Below are 17,535 nucleotides of genomic sequence, written 5' to 3'. Positions count from 1 at the left end.
AGTAGTATAACAAGTCATTGGTCTGAAAACAACTGAACTGTGATAAATACAATCGTTATGGATGGTTCCGTTGCAAAGGCACACCCCACCCAGACCCACCAGGTGTCAACAAACAGTCTCACCTGGTCGATTACTGAGCCGCTGTTCGCGCTGCTGCCACGCACTGTGCGTGGGGATGGTGTCCTATGCCACTGTTGCAGCTACGGGTGAATAAGGTCAGGGGGAACCACTCGTCACTTTGCAATCCGTGAAATGTAACCCAGGCTTGCCTGTTAGTAATGAAGTGGCGATGCAACACAAGGACAGGCCCAGCTGATAGTGTACTGGTTATTTGGCATTTACGTGCTTCCTTGCCGCAGACTTCCTTCTATGTGACTTGCAGCGAAAGTACCGTAGGGCGGGAGAAGGGGGGAGGCGTTCTGTAGGGAAGTAACAATTATAGTCTCAGTGAGGTGGCACTTGGGTTCATTTTGTGATAAAAGTTATCTGTTTATCACTTTCACAGACGTCTGGATATCTTGTTGGGTCAGTGGAGCAGGGAACCTTATACTCACATATGAATGAACGTATTGTGGTGAGAATGTTATAGTGATATGTTAGTCAGGGTTTTCTCTAATAATTCTCTCTGAACTAGTATTGCAATGATGGTTGATTTGTGTACCTGGAAGGCGACACTGTGATAGAGAATTTCTGTTGTCAGTACAGTTGTGTTTGCTGTGCACAACCAGAAGAAATGCCATATAACCAACTTAGTTTCTGTATGGTACCTATATTATTGTATTCTCACATTATTTTAGGATGTAAAAATTGATTTTGCCATGAAAAATGTATAAAAAATTGATAACAGGCATGTATATTATATATTGTGTGTATTAACAATGTATGGGTTAAAAAGTGAGAAATGAGTACTTCTGTTAGGCAGACTCATGATCATCATCATATTCTATTACTTTGAAATGTCATCCAACATGGATATTATCCAGTTAAGTAAGAAAAATGTATGTGCAGTTACCTTATCTTGTTAAAGGCCTTTCCTCATTCAGCTGACAATGATTTGTTATATTCCCCATAGGCACTTGAAAATTTATCTGAAGGTGGGATACATTCATCTTGAGAGGTTCCTTTGCTTTGGAATGAACACAAATCCAGCATATTACCATTTACACCATAATTATCAAAGACCAAGTGATATTTGATCAGCCTTGACTGTCCTTGCACTGCATTCTTAGGGGCTTACTTTCATTAACATTCATGTTATCATATACTCTTCCATTCTTACTAGGTCACCAGATTATCTTCAAAGTGTTTGAATTCATGTGTCTGTTATTTATGATATTACACAGTCAAAGCAGGAAGTGTGATCCCTAACACTTAGCCCAGTTAAACAAATATGTGATTCTATATTACACAATCAAAGCAAGAAGTGTGATCCCCAATACTTAGCCCAGTCAAACAGTATGTGTTTCTGATATCATAGTGAAATATGTCTTTACTTTATCCAATAGTACCATTGTTTTTCCTAAGGCTGCAAGTTATATATTTATATATATAGCATCTGGTCATTTATGATTCAACACTACCTCTCACCCTTGGCAGACACAAACAGCAAGACATGGACATTCCGGACACCCCTGGGTGTGTGTGTGGTCGTGGAGGTCGAGCAGAGCAGAAGCAGGCCAATGGAGGCTTGTGGCTCTCTGAGAGTGAAGGTGCAACTCCTTCCTCCTTGTCAACAAGTTTTCTGACCAAAAACAAGCCCTTCCCAATCAGAGGTATGCAGAAGTGATATATATATATATATATATATATATATATATATATATATATATATATATATATATATATATATATATATATATATATATATATATATATATATATATATAATTTGTATTTATTTATTTATCTTATATTTTATTTATTTTTTTTTTGGGGGGTGATATCAGAACTTCTACTGTGGGTCATCAGGTAAGATAATTTTGGGTTGAGATGAGAACCAGGAAAACAGAAGAACTATTAAAAAAATCTAAATTATCAGATGAGAGCAAAGCTCTTTATCAGTAATAACTCAGAATCTAAGCTTAATTATACTGTATTACCTAGAGCTACCAAAGTGTGCACACTTTTGTGGCTATATATCAGTCTTTAAAGGAGACTACAGATACATTTTTAGTGAAAAGGTCAGTAATAAGGTCATGGTGAAGATACCCCTCAAATACTTATAGGTGCTCTATGAGACACTCAGTTGTTAGGTAAGGTTACACATCATAGTGGTATTGTGTGGAAGTGACAGACCACACAGGTTCTACTTCTGGTGATATGCTTCATTCATCTTCTCAAACAGAGCTTTTTGTCACCCTCTTACAATGTTCCCATACAGAAGCTTCAGTTATCGATTTTCTCATCTGGAAAATGGTGTGTCTATTATGCAGTTTAATCACTCAATTTGATAGGGAAAAAAATGTATATGATTCATTAGATAGGCCTTCAGATTTCAAATTATTCAGAAGGTTGAGGCATGTATGTTTGGTGTAATATGTAACCACTGGATGTGGTGCATAATGGGATGAGGTGCTGCTGGTATTTGGAGAGTAGATGTAGTTAACCACATAGATCCTGATTGTGACTTAATTGTAAGGTGGTAGATCTTTACCTAAAAGCACATAATTTTAAATACTAGCATTTATATCTGAATAATATTAGTATTAAGAATGTAAAGAATTAAGAAAATATTAAGAATGTAAGCAAACAAGTGTGTATGTGGAAAAGAAAAAAGTTACTTGTGCATTTCAATGGATATTGTTTAAAATGTTTTTTTTAATTGCTTGATGTTACATCATATGTATGTGAAAGCAAAGGTTAGGTATATGTAATAGTTAGATTTATGTTAAAAATTTTCATGGAAAGTAACAATATATATATATATATATATATATATATATATATATATATATATATATATATATATATATATATATATATATATATATATATATATATATATATATATAATGTATGTATATAGCTTAATTGTCATAAGAAAATTTCTGGTTTACAGGAGAACGTGCCAACTATGTGAATACACCACATGTGATAGTGATGGTGGGCCTTCCAGCCAGGGGTAAAACATACATGGCCAAGAAACTCACAAGATATCTCAACTGGATTGGAATCAAGACTAAAGGTTAGCATTTGCAATATAGAACATTTTAAGATTCAGTATCTTGATGAAATTAAGTCAGACATTACAGTAAAATCCCTCTTATCCGGCATCAACGGGACCGCCGACATGCCGGATACTTGAATAGAAGTGAAATTATGTCCACAATCACCAGCCTACACTCACACAGCTCACCATAACAAAGATCAGCTGATCTTAATCAGCAGCTGATCTGATCAGCTGCTTAAGGTAAGCACAACACACTTCCTCTTTTCTACAACTTTAGGCATGATGAAGGCGTCAGGCGATAAACAGTGCACATGCGGGACTGAGTCACTGAGTAAACACAGTGCAGTGGGCTGCGGATGGCGCGAAGCAGTGCGCTCTGGTGGCGAAGGGACAAAGTATGCCTCGCGCGGGAATTTTAATCGATTTTATGAGTGCACATTGATTTTTTATTGATTTTTAAGGCTCAGGGAAAAATGTGCCAGATACCTGAAGCTGCTGGATACTCGAATGCCGGATAAGAGGGATTTTACTGTATTGTGTTCTCGTGTTCTCAAGAGTAATGTGGGAGACAAAGTTTTCGCTCCAGCATGTAGTTGCTGGCAGGCATCTAACATGGATGGTTCTACATTATTCCTTCTGCAGACAAACCTGTTTGAAATTATGTAGTTATGGCTGAGTTTTCTGCCTGTACTTCTTTAGCATGGTCAGAATGATTCAAAACCATACAGACAAGATGATAGCATTGAAGGAGGCAGGCCAGGAAACCAAGGAAAGAATCGTTTTGTCAAAGACAGTAGATCATGTAAACTCTCATATAGATCTGTGGGAGGGAATGGTAGTTGACTGATAAGAAACAGAAAGTTTTGAGAAGTTGTTTACTGGCAATAGAAGAGAATACAAATAGAATAGTAAGAAAATTTCATAAATTGGAAGCAAGCACAGGAGGGACCATGAATAATGTGATTCAGACTTCATTGAAGTGAAGTGGATAGCAATGAGCAGAGGTTGATAAAAAATAAGAAGAAATCTGAGGAGATAGTGCAACTTAATATGCTTTAGTTGTGCTAGTGTATTTTATTCTACTAATCAAAATTGAATTAGAATGGGAGAAGTAAGGCTGCTAAAAGTCTTCAGAATAAATTAGAGGAATAGACATGAAACTATATTTCAGTAATGAACTTGCAAGAAAAATTCCAGTAGAAGAATAAGTGACATGAAAAGGAAAACAGCTGAAGATTTTAATAGTTGTGGTTATATAATGCAGATTTTGTGCTACTCATAATTTCTTATTGTTTTCTTCTGTCCAGTTTTTAACCTAGGGGAGTATCGGCGTCGAGTCACCCAAATGTACAAAAACCATAACTTTTTCCGGAGTGACAATGAGGAGGCGATGGCCTTGAGGCAGAGGTGTGCCCTGGATGCCTTAGAAGATGTGTGTGAGTGGCTGGAAACTGAGAATGGAGAAGTAGCGGTGAGTAGTGATGTGTTGGTAGAATTATTATATTACCTTCAGAATGTACACTTGTATAGCACTGCACTGCATGGAAAGGCTACCTGCAACATACACATGTGTGTTCTCATAGTAGTAGTTTTTCCACTTGGTGGGACATAGTTGTAGAAGCATTTTCTAAGTCTGGTATACCTTACTGGGGCACTAAGAAGCTCTGCTCATTAACCAAACTCAACCCATCAACCAGTCTGGAAACAAACTGAAGAACTCCACTTGTGTCACATTTTCCCTAACCAGAGGTACTTTCTATGCTGTTTGTCTAGGTGTTTTTTCTTGGTCATAATAGGAGAATATTTGACTGTTTCCTCCCTTCCTCACCTTTGTGTCTGGTTGTGTGGCCACCATGACTGAGTCAAGTAGTGACAGTTCAGACAAGGTATGTAAACCACTATAATGATTAGCTGCTTTAGGATATACAGCTTGTTGAAGAGGAAGGCTTGAATAGTATGGATGATATTTTTGGAGATGAAAGACCTTATACCATCCCACTGTTGAGTGATACCAGTGCTGGAGTAAATGCTGCATTGGTACCACAGAGTTTCACTATCTCCACAGCTGCTGTTTTGTGAACAGCTCAAGGACATTGCATTTACAATCGTGTAACTTGTTTAATTAAGTGTTAGATGTGATTGTAATTGTGAATGTGTATTTAGATGCCTTTTCTCAACCACCTTCTGTGATTCCTAATTGTAATTGGTTTTCTTCCTTCCACAGGTTTTTGATGCCACTAACACAACAATGCTCAGACGAAGACTAATATATGATAAGGTTGTGCTGGAAATGGAATACAAATTGTTCTATGTGGAGTCTATTTGTGATGATCCATCAATCATTGAGTCCAATATTAGGGTAAGTAATGCTCTCGGTGTATTTTCTGGTTAGAATACAGGAAGACAGAGTTACTATTTATAGTGAGCAATTGGCAGAGCTGGGCAATTCTACAAGCTGCAAATTCTGCCCTTGCAAAAATATGGTTTGCATTTGTGATTTTGATTTGTGGGAAAGTCATTAGAAATTTGTATCATGGAAGTAAGACTGTGAATGCAAGTTCTGCAAATTTCCTATGTGGCTGAGCCTGTAATACTGCCACTGGCTGCTAAGCAGTGTCAGAGTGGGCATATCATTCTTCCCACCATCCTTTGCATTTCCCACCAAGCAACTTGGTTAAGAGGTATTAGCCACAATTAGTACAACAATCAGAACTCAGCATACTGGGGCTTTGTTTTTCTTGATTCTTTATCATTTGATGGTTAAAACTGTTTATTTTATATTTGTAGATCAGTGATGTTCACTGCTGAGACATGGCCAGAGGATAATGAAATTGAATGATTGCAGGATATTGAGATACTTGGGGCATGTGAGACGGGAAGACACCCTGTTTGACACCCTGTCTTCCCATCCTATCTCATCCCTGATGTTTAGAGTGGATGTTATGTTTGTGCTGAGGCATAGATTGAGATGGTGTAGGTAGGTCAGGAGGAGGAAGGAGGTCTATGTACTTGAAAGAGTGTCAAGTCAGTGATAGAAAGAGACTTGTGTCAAGACTGAAGAAGACCTGGAGATGATTTGTGGAGGAAGACATGAAAAGGATGAACATGAGATTTAGTCTCAGAGTTGTGGGTCTATGTCTCATGCTGGGCATGTTGTCTGCTGTGGAATGAAGTTACTGGGTGAAAACTTAAGTATTCATCACACCAGTTCACTCTTCACATTCATTACAATCAGATATAAAAGAATGAACAAAATTTAACTGAAAATATAGCTTATTCTGTTGGGAAGAAACTGTAGATTACATGTACACACATACAGAATATTTTGTAAGGAAAGTCACGACTCACTGAAATGAAATATTAACTTGGAGATATTCTGTGGTCAAATGCTTTCCAGATCATGGTTTAGAAGTTATAGGATATTTAAATGTGAAATTACTCTGTGTTGGTGAGGAGGAGGGAAGACCTTTTACAATCCACAGGGATTACAATGGCAATATTCTTTTAGTTCAGCTTCAGATGTGAGGCCAGGCTCTGTCTGAATGCATTAAATGAAATTCTGTACCTTCATGGGAGGCAGTTATCTTTTGTATTCTTGCTGCTTTCCCTGCATACCTTGCTGCAGTTTTCTGTAGGTAATCACCACTGTATGCCTTCATATCTGGATGAATGGGAAGGAAGATTTATGTGATATCTACATACATGATTGACATGTGTGATTTTCCCATAAGCAGGACAGACATTCCAAGCTGCTAGAATACTGTGATGTTATGTTGCTTTATTTAGTTATTATATCATCCCCCAGGTGCTTGAGAGGACTAAATGTAAAAAGAATTGGCCATAATTTTAATGTTACAAAGTTGATACAATGTCAGAGTTCCGGTTTCAAGGCAGTAGATTTAATAGCATTGAGCTAGCCTTCTTGTCTTTCTCCTCTCACCCTATATTGTGTGTGTGGGATGAAGTGCTGATGATGATGCCAAATATGACTGATAGATCATGTGAAAATTATATGTATACCTTTTATGTTTTATAAATAATGTCTAATCTACTGATGCATAATAGACATTAAAAAGAAAAAAAGTTAGATACTAAATTTTCTGATTATTCAGTTACTTCCAGAATTTACTTAATTCTTGAACAGCATTCTTGTAATTATGCTTCCTGTGAAACTTCTTCCCTCCATTTTCTTTTCTTCTCTCTTGAAAGTCTTTGCTGTTTGGTGAAAAGAAAAAGCGGAAGGAGGAGTGACAGAAAGACTGCAATGCAAATATATTTGAATATGCTGCTTGATGTGGAATTTATGTTGGCAAATGAACATTCTGTCAGATGGCTTAGCTAAGGTTATCTGCAGGATGTGAAGATCAACGGGCCTGACTACTTTCGAACTGACCCTGTTTATAGTAGCACTCCAGGGCACCCTTGCTCTCAAGTTTGTATCTGTGGTTTTAGTGTAGTCATAATACCTAGACACGGATATAAAAACTAGCACTGCCACTTTTCATCATCATGCACTCATGATGTGCCTTATGTTTTGAGTACTCCATTATGTATTTTTTGGGTGTAGTATTTTCAGCATTATAATCAATAACAAATTCAGTTTTAATAGAACACTTCTTGATCTGATCAGTTACAGGTATGGAAGAGGAATTTACAGTGGACCCCACGATAATGAACTTCATTTGTTCTAGTTTGATATTTGTTGACTTATTTCTTCATTATTCGGACTTGAGAACTTGCAGGAAAAAATCATTGGTTCCTAGGGACAAACAATAACTTAGAAAATTAATAAAAATCAGATAATTTTTTTCCAGAATAAACCAGTATTATTGCAATTAAAAACTCTTATTGTAGCAGATATCCTCCAGTCTTTATAATGTTGTCAAAACATTCAAATACTCCTTGGCCACTGTAACATTGACACTAGCAGCCTTACCATGACGGACAACATTGTGCCATCCTATGCGGTTATGAAATCTGGACAACCACCCTTTGGATGCAAGAGATACATTTTGTTCACTGGTAGTGGGAATTTCTTTTTTGCAGTGTAGATCATCCTAGCCTTTTTACAGATAAAAGTTGCACTGATAAAGTCACCAGCACATTTTCTCTCCTTAATCCACACCATCAGTAAATCCTCCATCTTCTCTGCTGTGTTATTTCTTGATTTACTAACTTCATGATCCCCTGTGCCACCTTCGTTTCCTTTAACTTCTCCTTATCCTCCATTATGGTAGCAATCGTACTATTGGGCTTACTGTACACGCTACTCAGCTGTCTGGGGGTATAACTACTCCTTCATGGCAATTGTGGTTGACTGCCTTTTCTTATTAGTTCTCTTCATTTCCTGATCCATGATTAGTGTAGAGAGGGATGATGTATGATGAAGGGTAATGGGTAAGAAACTTTGAGGAATACAGTGCAAATGTTGCCAGCTGCTGTAGGTGTGTGTGTGTGTGTGTGTGTGTGTGTGTGTGTGTGTGTGTGTGTGTGTGTGTGCTTGTGTGTGCGTGCTTGTGCGTGCACCAACTTAGCCGGGTGGTGCATAGTTGTGACAGGACCAGCAGGGGGAGTTTGTTACCAAGTTTTTTCTTATTATGTGATCACTGATTTTCTTAGCAAAATGATTCATTATTCAATTTACACGTAGTCTAAAATGTTTGTTAACGTGGGGCCCACTGTAGAGCCTTTAAAATTCTACATTTGCATATACACATTTCTTTTTTTTTTCTTTTTTTCTCGTATTAACAAGAAGTTAATGCATAGAAGAAACTAACTCGTACCTCAGAGTTTAGTCACAAATACAGTATTCACATAGTTAAGTCAAGTATGTGTTTGTTCACATTGGAACATCTGGCAACTTCTCTGGCTACAGATACCCATTGCTCATTGTAAATGGGAGAGTTGCCATGTGTCACTTTATGAGCAAAAGCAAACTAGACCTCTGAGATGGCTATTTTGGATAACTGTACCTTAGGTTAGAGGCACAAACTAACATCTCGTGTACCCTTAGATTGTAGAGATGATGTCCAGAAAGTACTTCTCTGTGGAAAGAGATTCGTATAAATATATGTATAATTTGGAAATTGTTTTTAAATCAATTATCTTTTATTTAAATTTAATGGAACAGCTCATTGCCAAATACACTAGTTTCAAATGATATCATTCAAGATAGATGTCAAAATTGTTATTTATGTTTTAAAACTTCACTGATTTCAGGAGGTAAAGGTGAGCAGCCCTGACTACAGTGATATGACAGCTGAGGATGCACTCACTGATTTCCTGCAGCGGATTCAGCATTATGTGGATCAGTATCAGCCCCTGGATGAAGTTGCTGAGGATCATCTCTCCTTTATGAAGATCTACAATACAGGTGTGCTGCTTCTACTCAGTGGTGTGTGATATCCTAAGTCTTGAGAATTTCTTATCATTTAATTTTGTAGAGGTGAGGGCATATTTTATGGTAAATTTTAGGCTACACCATGAATATGGGATGTTGTTTATTATTTTCATGGATAGAATAATGAGGAAGGTGAAACCCATTACAGCAATCAAGTCAGACAACAGTGAGCAAGTATGAAGGGTGTAATTGGGAATAAGTGTTGTTTATTGTTTGCTGATCCTTATTTAGAGATGGCAAGCCATCAGTATTGGCTCAAAATAGGGGAGTAAAAGTTGAAAGTAAATCTGGAATGATAAGGTATGGGGATGAAAATTTAGATGAAAAGATAGTTGGGAACAGTTAAATATTTGACTTCGTTTTGAGGATCTATAGGAGATTTTGGAGAAGGAAAATAAGGCATTTACACATACATTCACTTTTTGAAACATCCCTCACATCTTAGCCTCTTGGAGAGAGGAAACCACTGCCTAACACTCACACTGTCTGCTGCACAGCACATCTGGGAATCTGCAGTATGGACCAAAAGCCGTCATCAGTGTTGTCTTTATTTATGCACTTACAACTGCTCTCCTTTCATCTCTCACATGCAACCAATCATCCTTGCTTCATTAACATTATAAACATTCACAGTTTAATGTAAATTTCACTCATCCAAATAGCAATTACAGTAGAATGTTGGTTCACGAACTTAATCCTTTCTAGGCCTTGGTTTGCTAACCAAATTGTTTGCAAACCAAAACGATTTTTTTCTTTGAAATTAATGTAAATACAATTAATCCATTTCAGCCTCAGAAATAAGGTATTTTTACATATTTAAGTGTTTTTTGTTGAAGAATATAGAATGGAATTAAAATACATATTCTTAAATAGAGACAAGTAACACTTAATTAAATAAAACAGTGCTGTAATTTACCTTTATTGTTTATAGTTCAGAAATAAGGTATTTATACATATTTAAGTGTTTTTGTGATGATGAATATAGAATGGAACTAAAATACATATTCTTAAATAGAGACAAGTAACACTAAATTAAATAAAACAGTGCTGTAATTTACCTTTATTGTTTATAGTTGTTGGCACAAGTGGATGGTGAAGGAGGAGAGGAAGAGGAGGAAGCTACCAAATTTTGGGTAAAAGGCTGCTGCCTGCCTCCTCCCCTCTCTGCTCCATATGCTCTCTCTCTCTCTCTCTCTCTCTCTCTCTCTCTCTCTCTCTCTCTCTCTCTCTCTCTCTCTCTCTCTCTCTCTCTCTCTCTCTCTCTCTCTCTCTCTCTCTCTCTCTCTCTCTCTCTCTCTCTCTCTCTCTCTCTCTCTCTCTCTCTCTCTCTCTCTCTCTCTCTCTCTCTCTCTCTCTCTCTCTCTCTCTCTCTCTCTCTGGATATAGTGAATTTTCATCTTTAGCAACCCACCCTCCCCCATATGTGTTCATTACTGGTAATGTACTGTAATTTGCGATAATTGAAAGAGTAATCCAGGCTCTTTGGGTCAAAAGACTGAGCTGGTGGTGACATCTAACACTTTTCTCCTTCTTAGGTGATATAATGGGGGCTAAAATAACACAAAAAAGGGAGAAAAAAAGTTTTGAACATGGCATTCTCGTGTATAATGTTTATGCCCAGTGTGCCAATGCACAATTGAGCACGAGGTTCCATGGATTCGTACCCCAAAGAATTGTTCATGAACCAGGCTAAAATTTGTTTGTAAAACTAGTTTGTGAACCAATTTGTTTGTGACGGGTGTTTGTGAACCAAGGTTCTACTGTAGTTTTCTATAAATATATTTATAATACTCATTGTGTTAGACATAAGATTTTGTTGTGTGCGTTTCTTATAATCTGAATCTTTAACTGTCTGTCTATAATTTGTGCACTTAACTGTCTGTCTATAGTTTTGCATATCTTACTTGCCCATACCTATGTCTTTAGGAGCATATTGTAGACTATTTCTTGTCAGAGTGCCTGAAGCTTTATTACCACCTGAGCAGTATGCTATTTGAGTGTACATAGATGTAATGTGTGTAAATCATACATTTCACTGTGGTTCTGTGTTAAAGTGGCACATAAAACAGTTCATGGCTAAGAAAGTACAATTATGTTATAATGTGATTTTGCATTTGTTATTCAACCAGGTCAGAAAGTTGTGGTTCACAAGCACGAAGGTCACATTCAAGCCCGCATAGTCTACTATCTGATGAATACTCATATCACTCCTCGCACCATCTACCTCACTCGGGTATGTATTACTTGTGGGCACTGGCACTGGTGTGTGTTTGGTGACCTATTTCATTGTTTTCCTGTAGATATTTTTAACCCTCTAGTGTGTGGATTTTAATACACAACTGTCCATGTGTTGATGCAGACTGTCACACATTTAAACTGTGTGTGTGTGCGTGTGTGTGTGTGTGCGTGTGTGTGCGTGCGTGCATGCGTGTGTGCGTGCGTGTATGCAGGCATGCATGCTCCCCAACCTATTCTTCCCAACAAAAATTTGTATTAGTATAGTATCTAATGCAGTTTTCCATAAGTATAAAATTATAGTTAGAAGAAATTACACACAAGTTGCATAGAACTGAGAGAGCAGCCCTCCCTCCCTTGCAAATCCTCTGATTATTCTCAGTGCAGCACCTGGAATTTAATACACTAGGTTCACTGTTTATTTTATCAACATGTTAGTTAGTCTCATGTGATCCTTGATATTGGGCCAGAAATCTTTACTTGAGAGAATTCCTCATAACCATGAAACATAAATTACTTGCATTTTATTATTTGACTCCCATAGATATTTTTTTGCAGTAACACATGAATGATCACACAATTTTATGCAGACATATTTGTTTGAAGCAAGTTTTATTTTCATAATGTTGAAGATTTTTGTTTCTTACATGTTTTCTTTACAAGATTATAGAGCTGCTAATATATTTCAGTATTTAAAATCCTTTATATAACTTAGTGTAAAGGTTTATAGTTTCTTTATATATATATATATATATATATATATATATATATATATATATATATATATATATATATATATATATATATATATATATATATATATATATATATATATATATATATATATATATATATATATATATAATTTTTTTTTTCTCTCTCCCGTTCCCGAAGTTATTAAGTAGAGCAGACTAGCAAGTACCTTTAGATTACTGATTACAAAATATGTCCTAATACCATTCCCTACCTGTAAAAGCTTCAAATTACTGCAGGTGCAGTGGTGGCATGAACCTCCTGCATCCCATTAGAGGGACTGTGGCTGGCTAAGACTTTGAGGCCGGCAGGCAGGGTGGTGGTAAGGCCTCATGCACTTGTCCCACTAAGCACAGGCTGTAATGTTTTTACTTTTACCTTTATTAAATCTACTGACATTGAATTGCCTTTCAGAATTATTACCATAGATAGTGTAGAGATAATGACAGATAATCAGTTTAATTCTCTTGGATTGTTTTGGTCATATCTTTCTCCCTTATGCATCTATAAGTAAGATACTGCCAGTAGAATCTTGCAATTAATTGAGAAAAACATAATTCTGCTACTTTACAGGAAATCATCGGGCTTTAAATCTTCCGCCCATATTTATCTATTTTCACAAACTTTGTGCAATGGCAGCATTGTAACAATGTGAAATTGAGGAGTGTTTTAGATTGTTACTGTGCAAAGACAGTCCTAGTGCAGTGAGAAAAGAAAAAAATAAAAGTAATTGCACATATCCTTTCACAAGTGATGGACAAGCCCATTCTTGTTTTCACATAGTGTGCTTCATTAATAAACTCGGGAGTTAAACTGGCAGGGGAGGTGCTGCATAACATCTACTGTGATTTTTTACTTCTTTCATATTTTTCTCAAGACCTAGAAAGTTTTCCTCAGAATTAGGAAGTGTTGTATTTTAATTGCCAATTGCTGGACTTTCAACGTTTAATTTCAAAACAGGCCAAGGGTGATGGAAGAAGACATCAAATTTAAATTGGAGCAATAAATACTGTTTCAATATAAATGGATTAAAGACAAGTTTGGTTCTTGAAAATTGTCAGAGAGGGAAAGCAAATTCCTTTAGGTAAATGTGAAATCCATCTGAGTGGTCAGGACACATCTGAGCACAGAAAGGGATATGGTTGGAGAAGTTGTGTGGAAAGTTTAGATGAATGTTATTATAGAGGAAATAAGAAAGATTGCACAGAGCTTATGTCAGAGGGTGAAGAAATGGAAAATGAGAAAGGTAAGTAGTTAGTGGGCATCTTTAGGTCTGTTCCTAGCAAACAAGATGATCCACTGCTATAGAATGAAAATAAGTGAAGGGATTGATAGACCCTACGGTTGTGGATACCTTGTAATGGATGTGTAATGGATGCAGTGTGAGAAGTTTGAGGAATCAGAACATTATTTGGTAACAATGAATGATGACAGATTTAACTTAAGAGAATTTATAGAAAAAGAGATCCATAATCAAAAGGTTGAGGGGTGAAGGAAATGTGAGAAAAAACAAAGTGTGATTGAAGTGTGGAATGGTGAATGGGTGAAGAGGTTTTTGAGACTTGTATGTGAGAGGGAATGGTGGGAATGAGAGTGATGAAACTGGGGCAGAACTGGAATTTATGATGGATGGAAGAGGTCTGGGAAATGGCAAGGGAAAGCAGTATATGAGAAAAACATTAGAAAAACTTTAGCCCAAAGAAATTAGTAGTTCATGGAAAGTAGAAAATAAAAAGAGTGAAACAAATGATGAGTAAGAGAAAACTTTGAAAGACGACTGAGAAGTATATGGATAAAATGTTACGTTGTAGTGAAATCAAGGATGAAAGATAATTTTGTTTATATATATATATATATATATATATATATATATATATATATATATATATATATATATATATATATATATATATATATATATCTGGCTGGAGCATCCACTAATCTGTTCCATCAGCCATTTGGCATTATATCAGAACATTTGGAATTAGTTATGAAGAGGGAGGGATACTTCATCATATATTAAAGTATGTTTAGAGTTGAAAGAAAAATAGTCATTATTAATATTGAAATTTTTGCTTGTGAAGTCATAATGAAAACAAATTGACATGATGAGGACATTTTCATTGTTGTTACATGAACTATATATGAAAATATTGTATGTGATATATATTTTCAAATTGGAAAGTGAGGACAATGTAACAATCATGAAAAACAAGTTTTTGCACAGGTCAGAAAAGTGAGCTGCTGATATTTGTGAAGTGGACTGGAATACCAAATAGTTATGACAAGCTTGTGATTGACTGTTGCCTGCCAGTGTAGGCTGGTTTTATGCTATTTCTTTTAAGTAAGGTAAAGAACCATGAAGAATTAAGCTGTATCAGCAAACATTGTAATGTGATGCTAGTGGGTAATGGCAAAAAATTGTTGAAATAGTAAAGATGTATGAGGCTACATGACTCATGAGTTGAACATAATTTTATATCAAGCAATTTACATGGCTATATACAGCATGTATATGGTAAATATATTTAGTTGAAATACTCTTGTAGACTTGCATATTCATGAATTTTATGAAAAGGCCACATCTACTTTATCATCAGCAGGTATTTCACCTTCAAGCTCTTCTACATTTTAGAAGTCAGTGTGTCCAAATAATGATGTAGTTTTTGTGTTAATCAAGGCTCTCACTATGTGCTCTTTGAGACCAGTAGGGGGTTGGCTGGATTGTGGAATATTTTTAACTGATAAAAGTGCTGCACGTGTTGATCCTTTATGTATTCATGTACAGTCTTAAAGAAAAGTATCCTTACTAAAAATTATGCTAGTGACAAAAAAAAAAAAAATGTTTAAATGTGGGGTACATTGGTTGCACTGGATTACAGGGCTAAGTCAGTCATGATATGATATGTGCAACACACATTTTGTGACATTTTGGACAGCCAGGTACTCTTAGAGAGAAAGAGAGAGAGAGAGAGAGAGAGAGAGAGAGAGAGAGAGAGAGAGAGAGAGAGAGAGAGAGAGAGAGAGAGAGAGAGAGAGAGAGAGAGAGAGAGAGAGTAAGGATACTTTTCTGTATAATTACATCTTAAATTGCTAGGTCAACAAAAGCAAATGTTAATCATAAAGTATATTTGTAAATTATAAGTTCATTTTTGTGTTGCTCAGAGGGTTTGATAATTTAGAAAAACTTGTTGCAGTAGTATTTTAAAAACCATATTGCTATGATGTAGAAAAATTTGTGTGACATACTGATTGGTCAGAAGTGCAGATGCAATGTTACTTTTCTGTCAACAGCATGGGGAGAGCATCCACAACATTGAGGGAAGGATAGGTGGAGATGCAGAACTAAGTGAGAATGGTCGCAAGTTTGGCAATGCTCTTGCTAAATACATCAAGGAGCAAAATATTTCAAAGGTAAAAAATCTTGTATTGTAATCTTTTTGTTATATGTGTTATATAAACATATTACTGGTACTGAGAAATTGAGATAAACAGGGGACTGAAATGTTAGAGATGGTAAGGAAAAAGCTGGAAAAGTGCAGACAGGAATCTTTTTGAATTAGACTATGTAAGTGGTGCATTTATTATTACTTGAAAGAACAGTAATTTATGTAGAATTAGGTAGTCCTGTCTGATATGGCTGACAGTAGCACTGATAGTTAGAAAATATCTTTTCTTTTAAATGTGTGATCCAAAAAGAAAATTATGTAAATCAGTAAGACAAAAAATTGTTTTTTGTCATTCTTGATGTTATACAGCATTCAACTCACTCCACAGCTGCGGGTGTGGACCTCCTGGCTGAAGCGAACCATTCAGACAGCGGAGGGAATTGATGCCCCACAGGAGAGATGGAAGGCTCTCAATGAAATTGATGCTGTAAGTTTTCTTCACTTTTAGTCATTACATTGTTGAGTTCTCGTTCTTCATTGACTTCACAGAAAGTGAAGTCAAATGAGTGATGTTTAAGGGAATTGTTTGCAACAAATATTTTGTAAAAGGGAAGAAATACAAAATATTTGTAAAATAATAGTTTGTTAATATTCCAGCTTTCTCTTGATTGAAATCCATTCAATTAAAAAGTCATTATTATTTTCACTCCTATCCAGTGAAGCATCATGGTTTTGACTCCTATGCATTAGTACCCAAGATATTTTATTCTCATGGGGAAAAATTAAAATTACTCATGCATATTATGTTGTTTAGTGTACAGATACTAGAGACTATATGGGAATTATTCAGTTGTTGACAAGGCTGAATAAGGTAGAGGTGAGAGAGAGAGAGAGAGAGAGAGAGAGAGAGAGAGAGAGAGAGAGAGAGAGAGAGAGAGAGAGAGAGAGAGGATTATATCACAACTTGGTCATCACTCACATTAGTCTACTACAGTGCTCTCATATCTTGTTTTCCTTATATTTCCACATAACAAGAGCCAGCAGACTATCACCCTTATACACTCCCTTTATAAGGCTGAGTGTAGTTTATCATAAGTTATTGATGAGACTGGAGTGTCAGAAAGAAGTGTGCTATGCTGAGTGAAAAAGTGTGTTAAGAGATACTGATACATGCTAAATATGGAGGCAAGTCCAAGAGACTAAGTGGTTGGACTTTAAACATTATCAAGTGTCAGCATGTGAATGACGTGAGCTTTTCAACCAGGAAAATAAGGAAACATTTCCTTCTCTTCTGGCAAATATATCAGAGGCAGTATATTCTGACAAGCTTAGATTTACTATTCCACCCTTAATCCCATTTCAATTGAATGAAAAAAAGATAAATAAATGGTTTTACTAAGAAATATCTTACATGGCCACAGGATAAGATTTATTCCATAATTTTGTCAGGCCAAACATAAATTTTCATAGTCAGCTTCATACTGCTCTGGCCAGAAATAGGTTTTCAGTGTTAGCCATATCCATAATTAGTAAATATTTCAGCAGACGATTTCTTTAAGGCTATCAAAGCTATTCATAACTCTTTTTTA

General features: G+C 36.1%; 1 protein-coding gene across 5 annotated transcripts in view; it reads left to right on the top strand.

The window, feature by feature from the left end:
* Window positions 1-17,535, top strand: part of LOC135089591 (6-phosphofructo-2-kinase/fructose-2,6-bisphosphatase-like) — a 35,591-nt gene that overhangs the window by 8,052 nt on the left and 10,004 nt on the right. For 2 of the 5 annotated variants that reach the window (XM_063985369.1, XM_063985370.1), the window contains exons 2-10: window positions 1,597-1,772; window positions 3,059-3,184; window positions 4,477-4,640; window positions 5,394-5,528; window positions 7,524-7,601; window positions 9,389-9,542; window positions 11,699-11,802; window positions 15,852-15,971; window positions 16,335-16,433. In XM_063985369.1, the coding sequence (XP_063841439.1) occupies window positions 1,597-1,772; window positions 3,059-3,184; window positions 4,477-4,640; window positions 5,394-5,528; window positions 7,524-7,601; window positions 9,389-9,542; window positions 11,699-11,802; window positions 15,852-15,971; window positions 16,335-16,433 (1,156 nt within the window). Of the gene's footprint in view, window positions 1-59; window positions 216-1,596; window positions 1,773-3,058; window positions 3,185-4,476; window positions 4,641-5,393; window positions 5,529-7,523; window positions 7,602-9,388; window positions 9,543-11,698; window positions 11,803-15,851; window positions 15,972-16,334; window positions 16,434-17,535 lie in introns of those variants that run through there. The other 3 variants (XM_063985372.1, XM_063985373.1, XM_063985371.1) reach the window with 2 other exon arrangements.

Source organism: Scylla paramamosain, chromosome 33 (genome assembly GCF_035594125.1).
Source record: "Scylla paramamosain isolate STU-SP2022 chromosome 33, ASM3559412v1, whole genome shotgun sequence".
Taxonomy (NCBI): Eukaryota; Metazoa; Arthropoda; class Malacostraca; order Decapoda; family Portunidae; genus Scylla; species Scylla paramamosain.
This window is presented reverse-complemented; position numbering and strand designations above follow the sequence as displayed.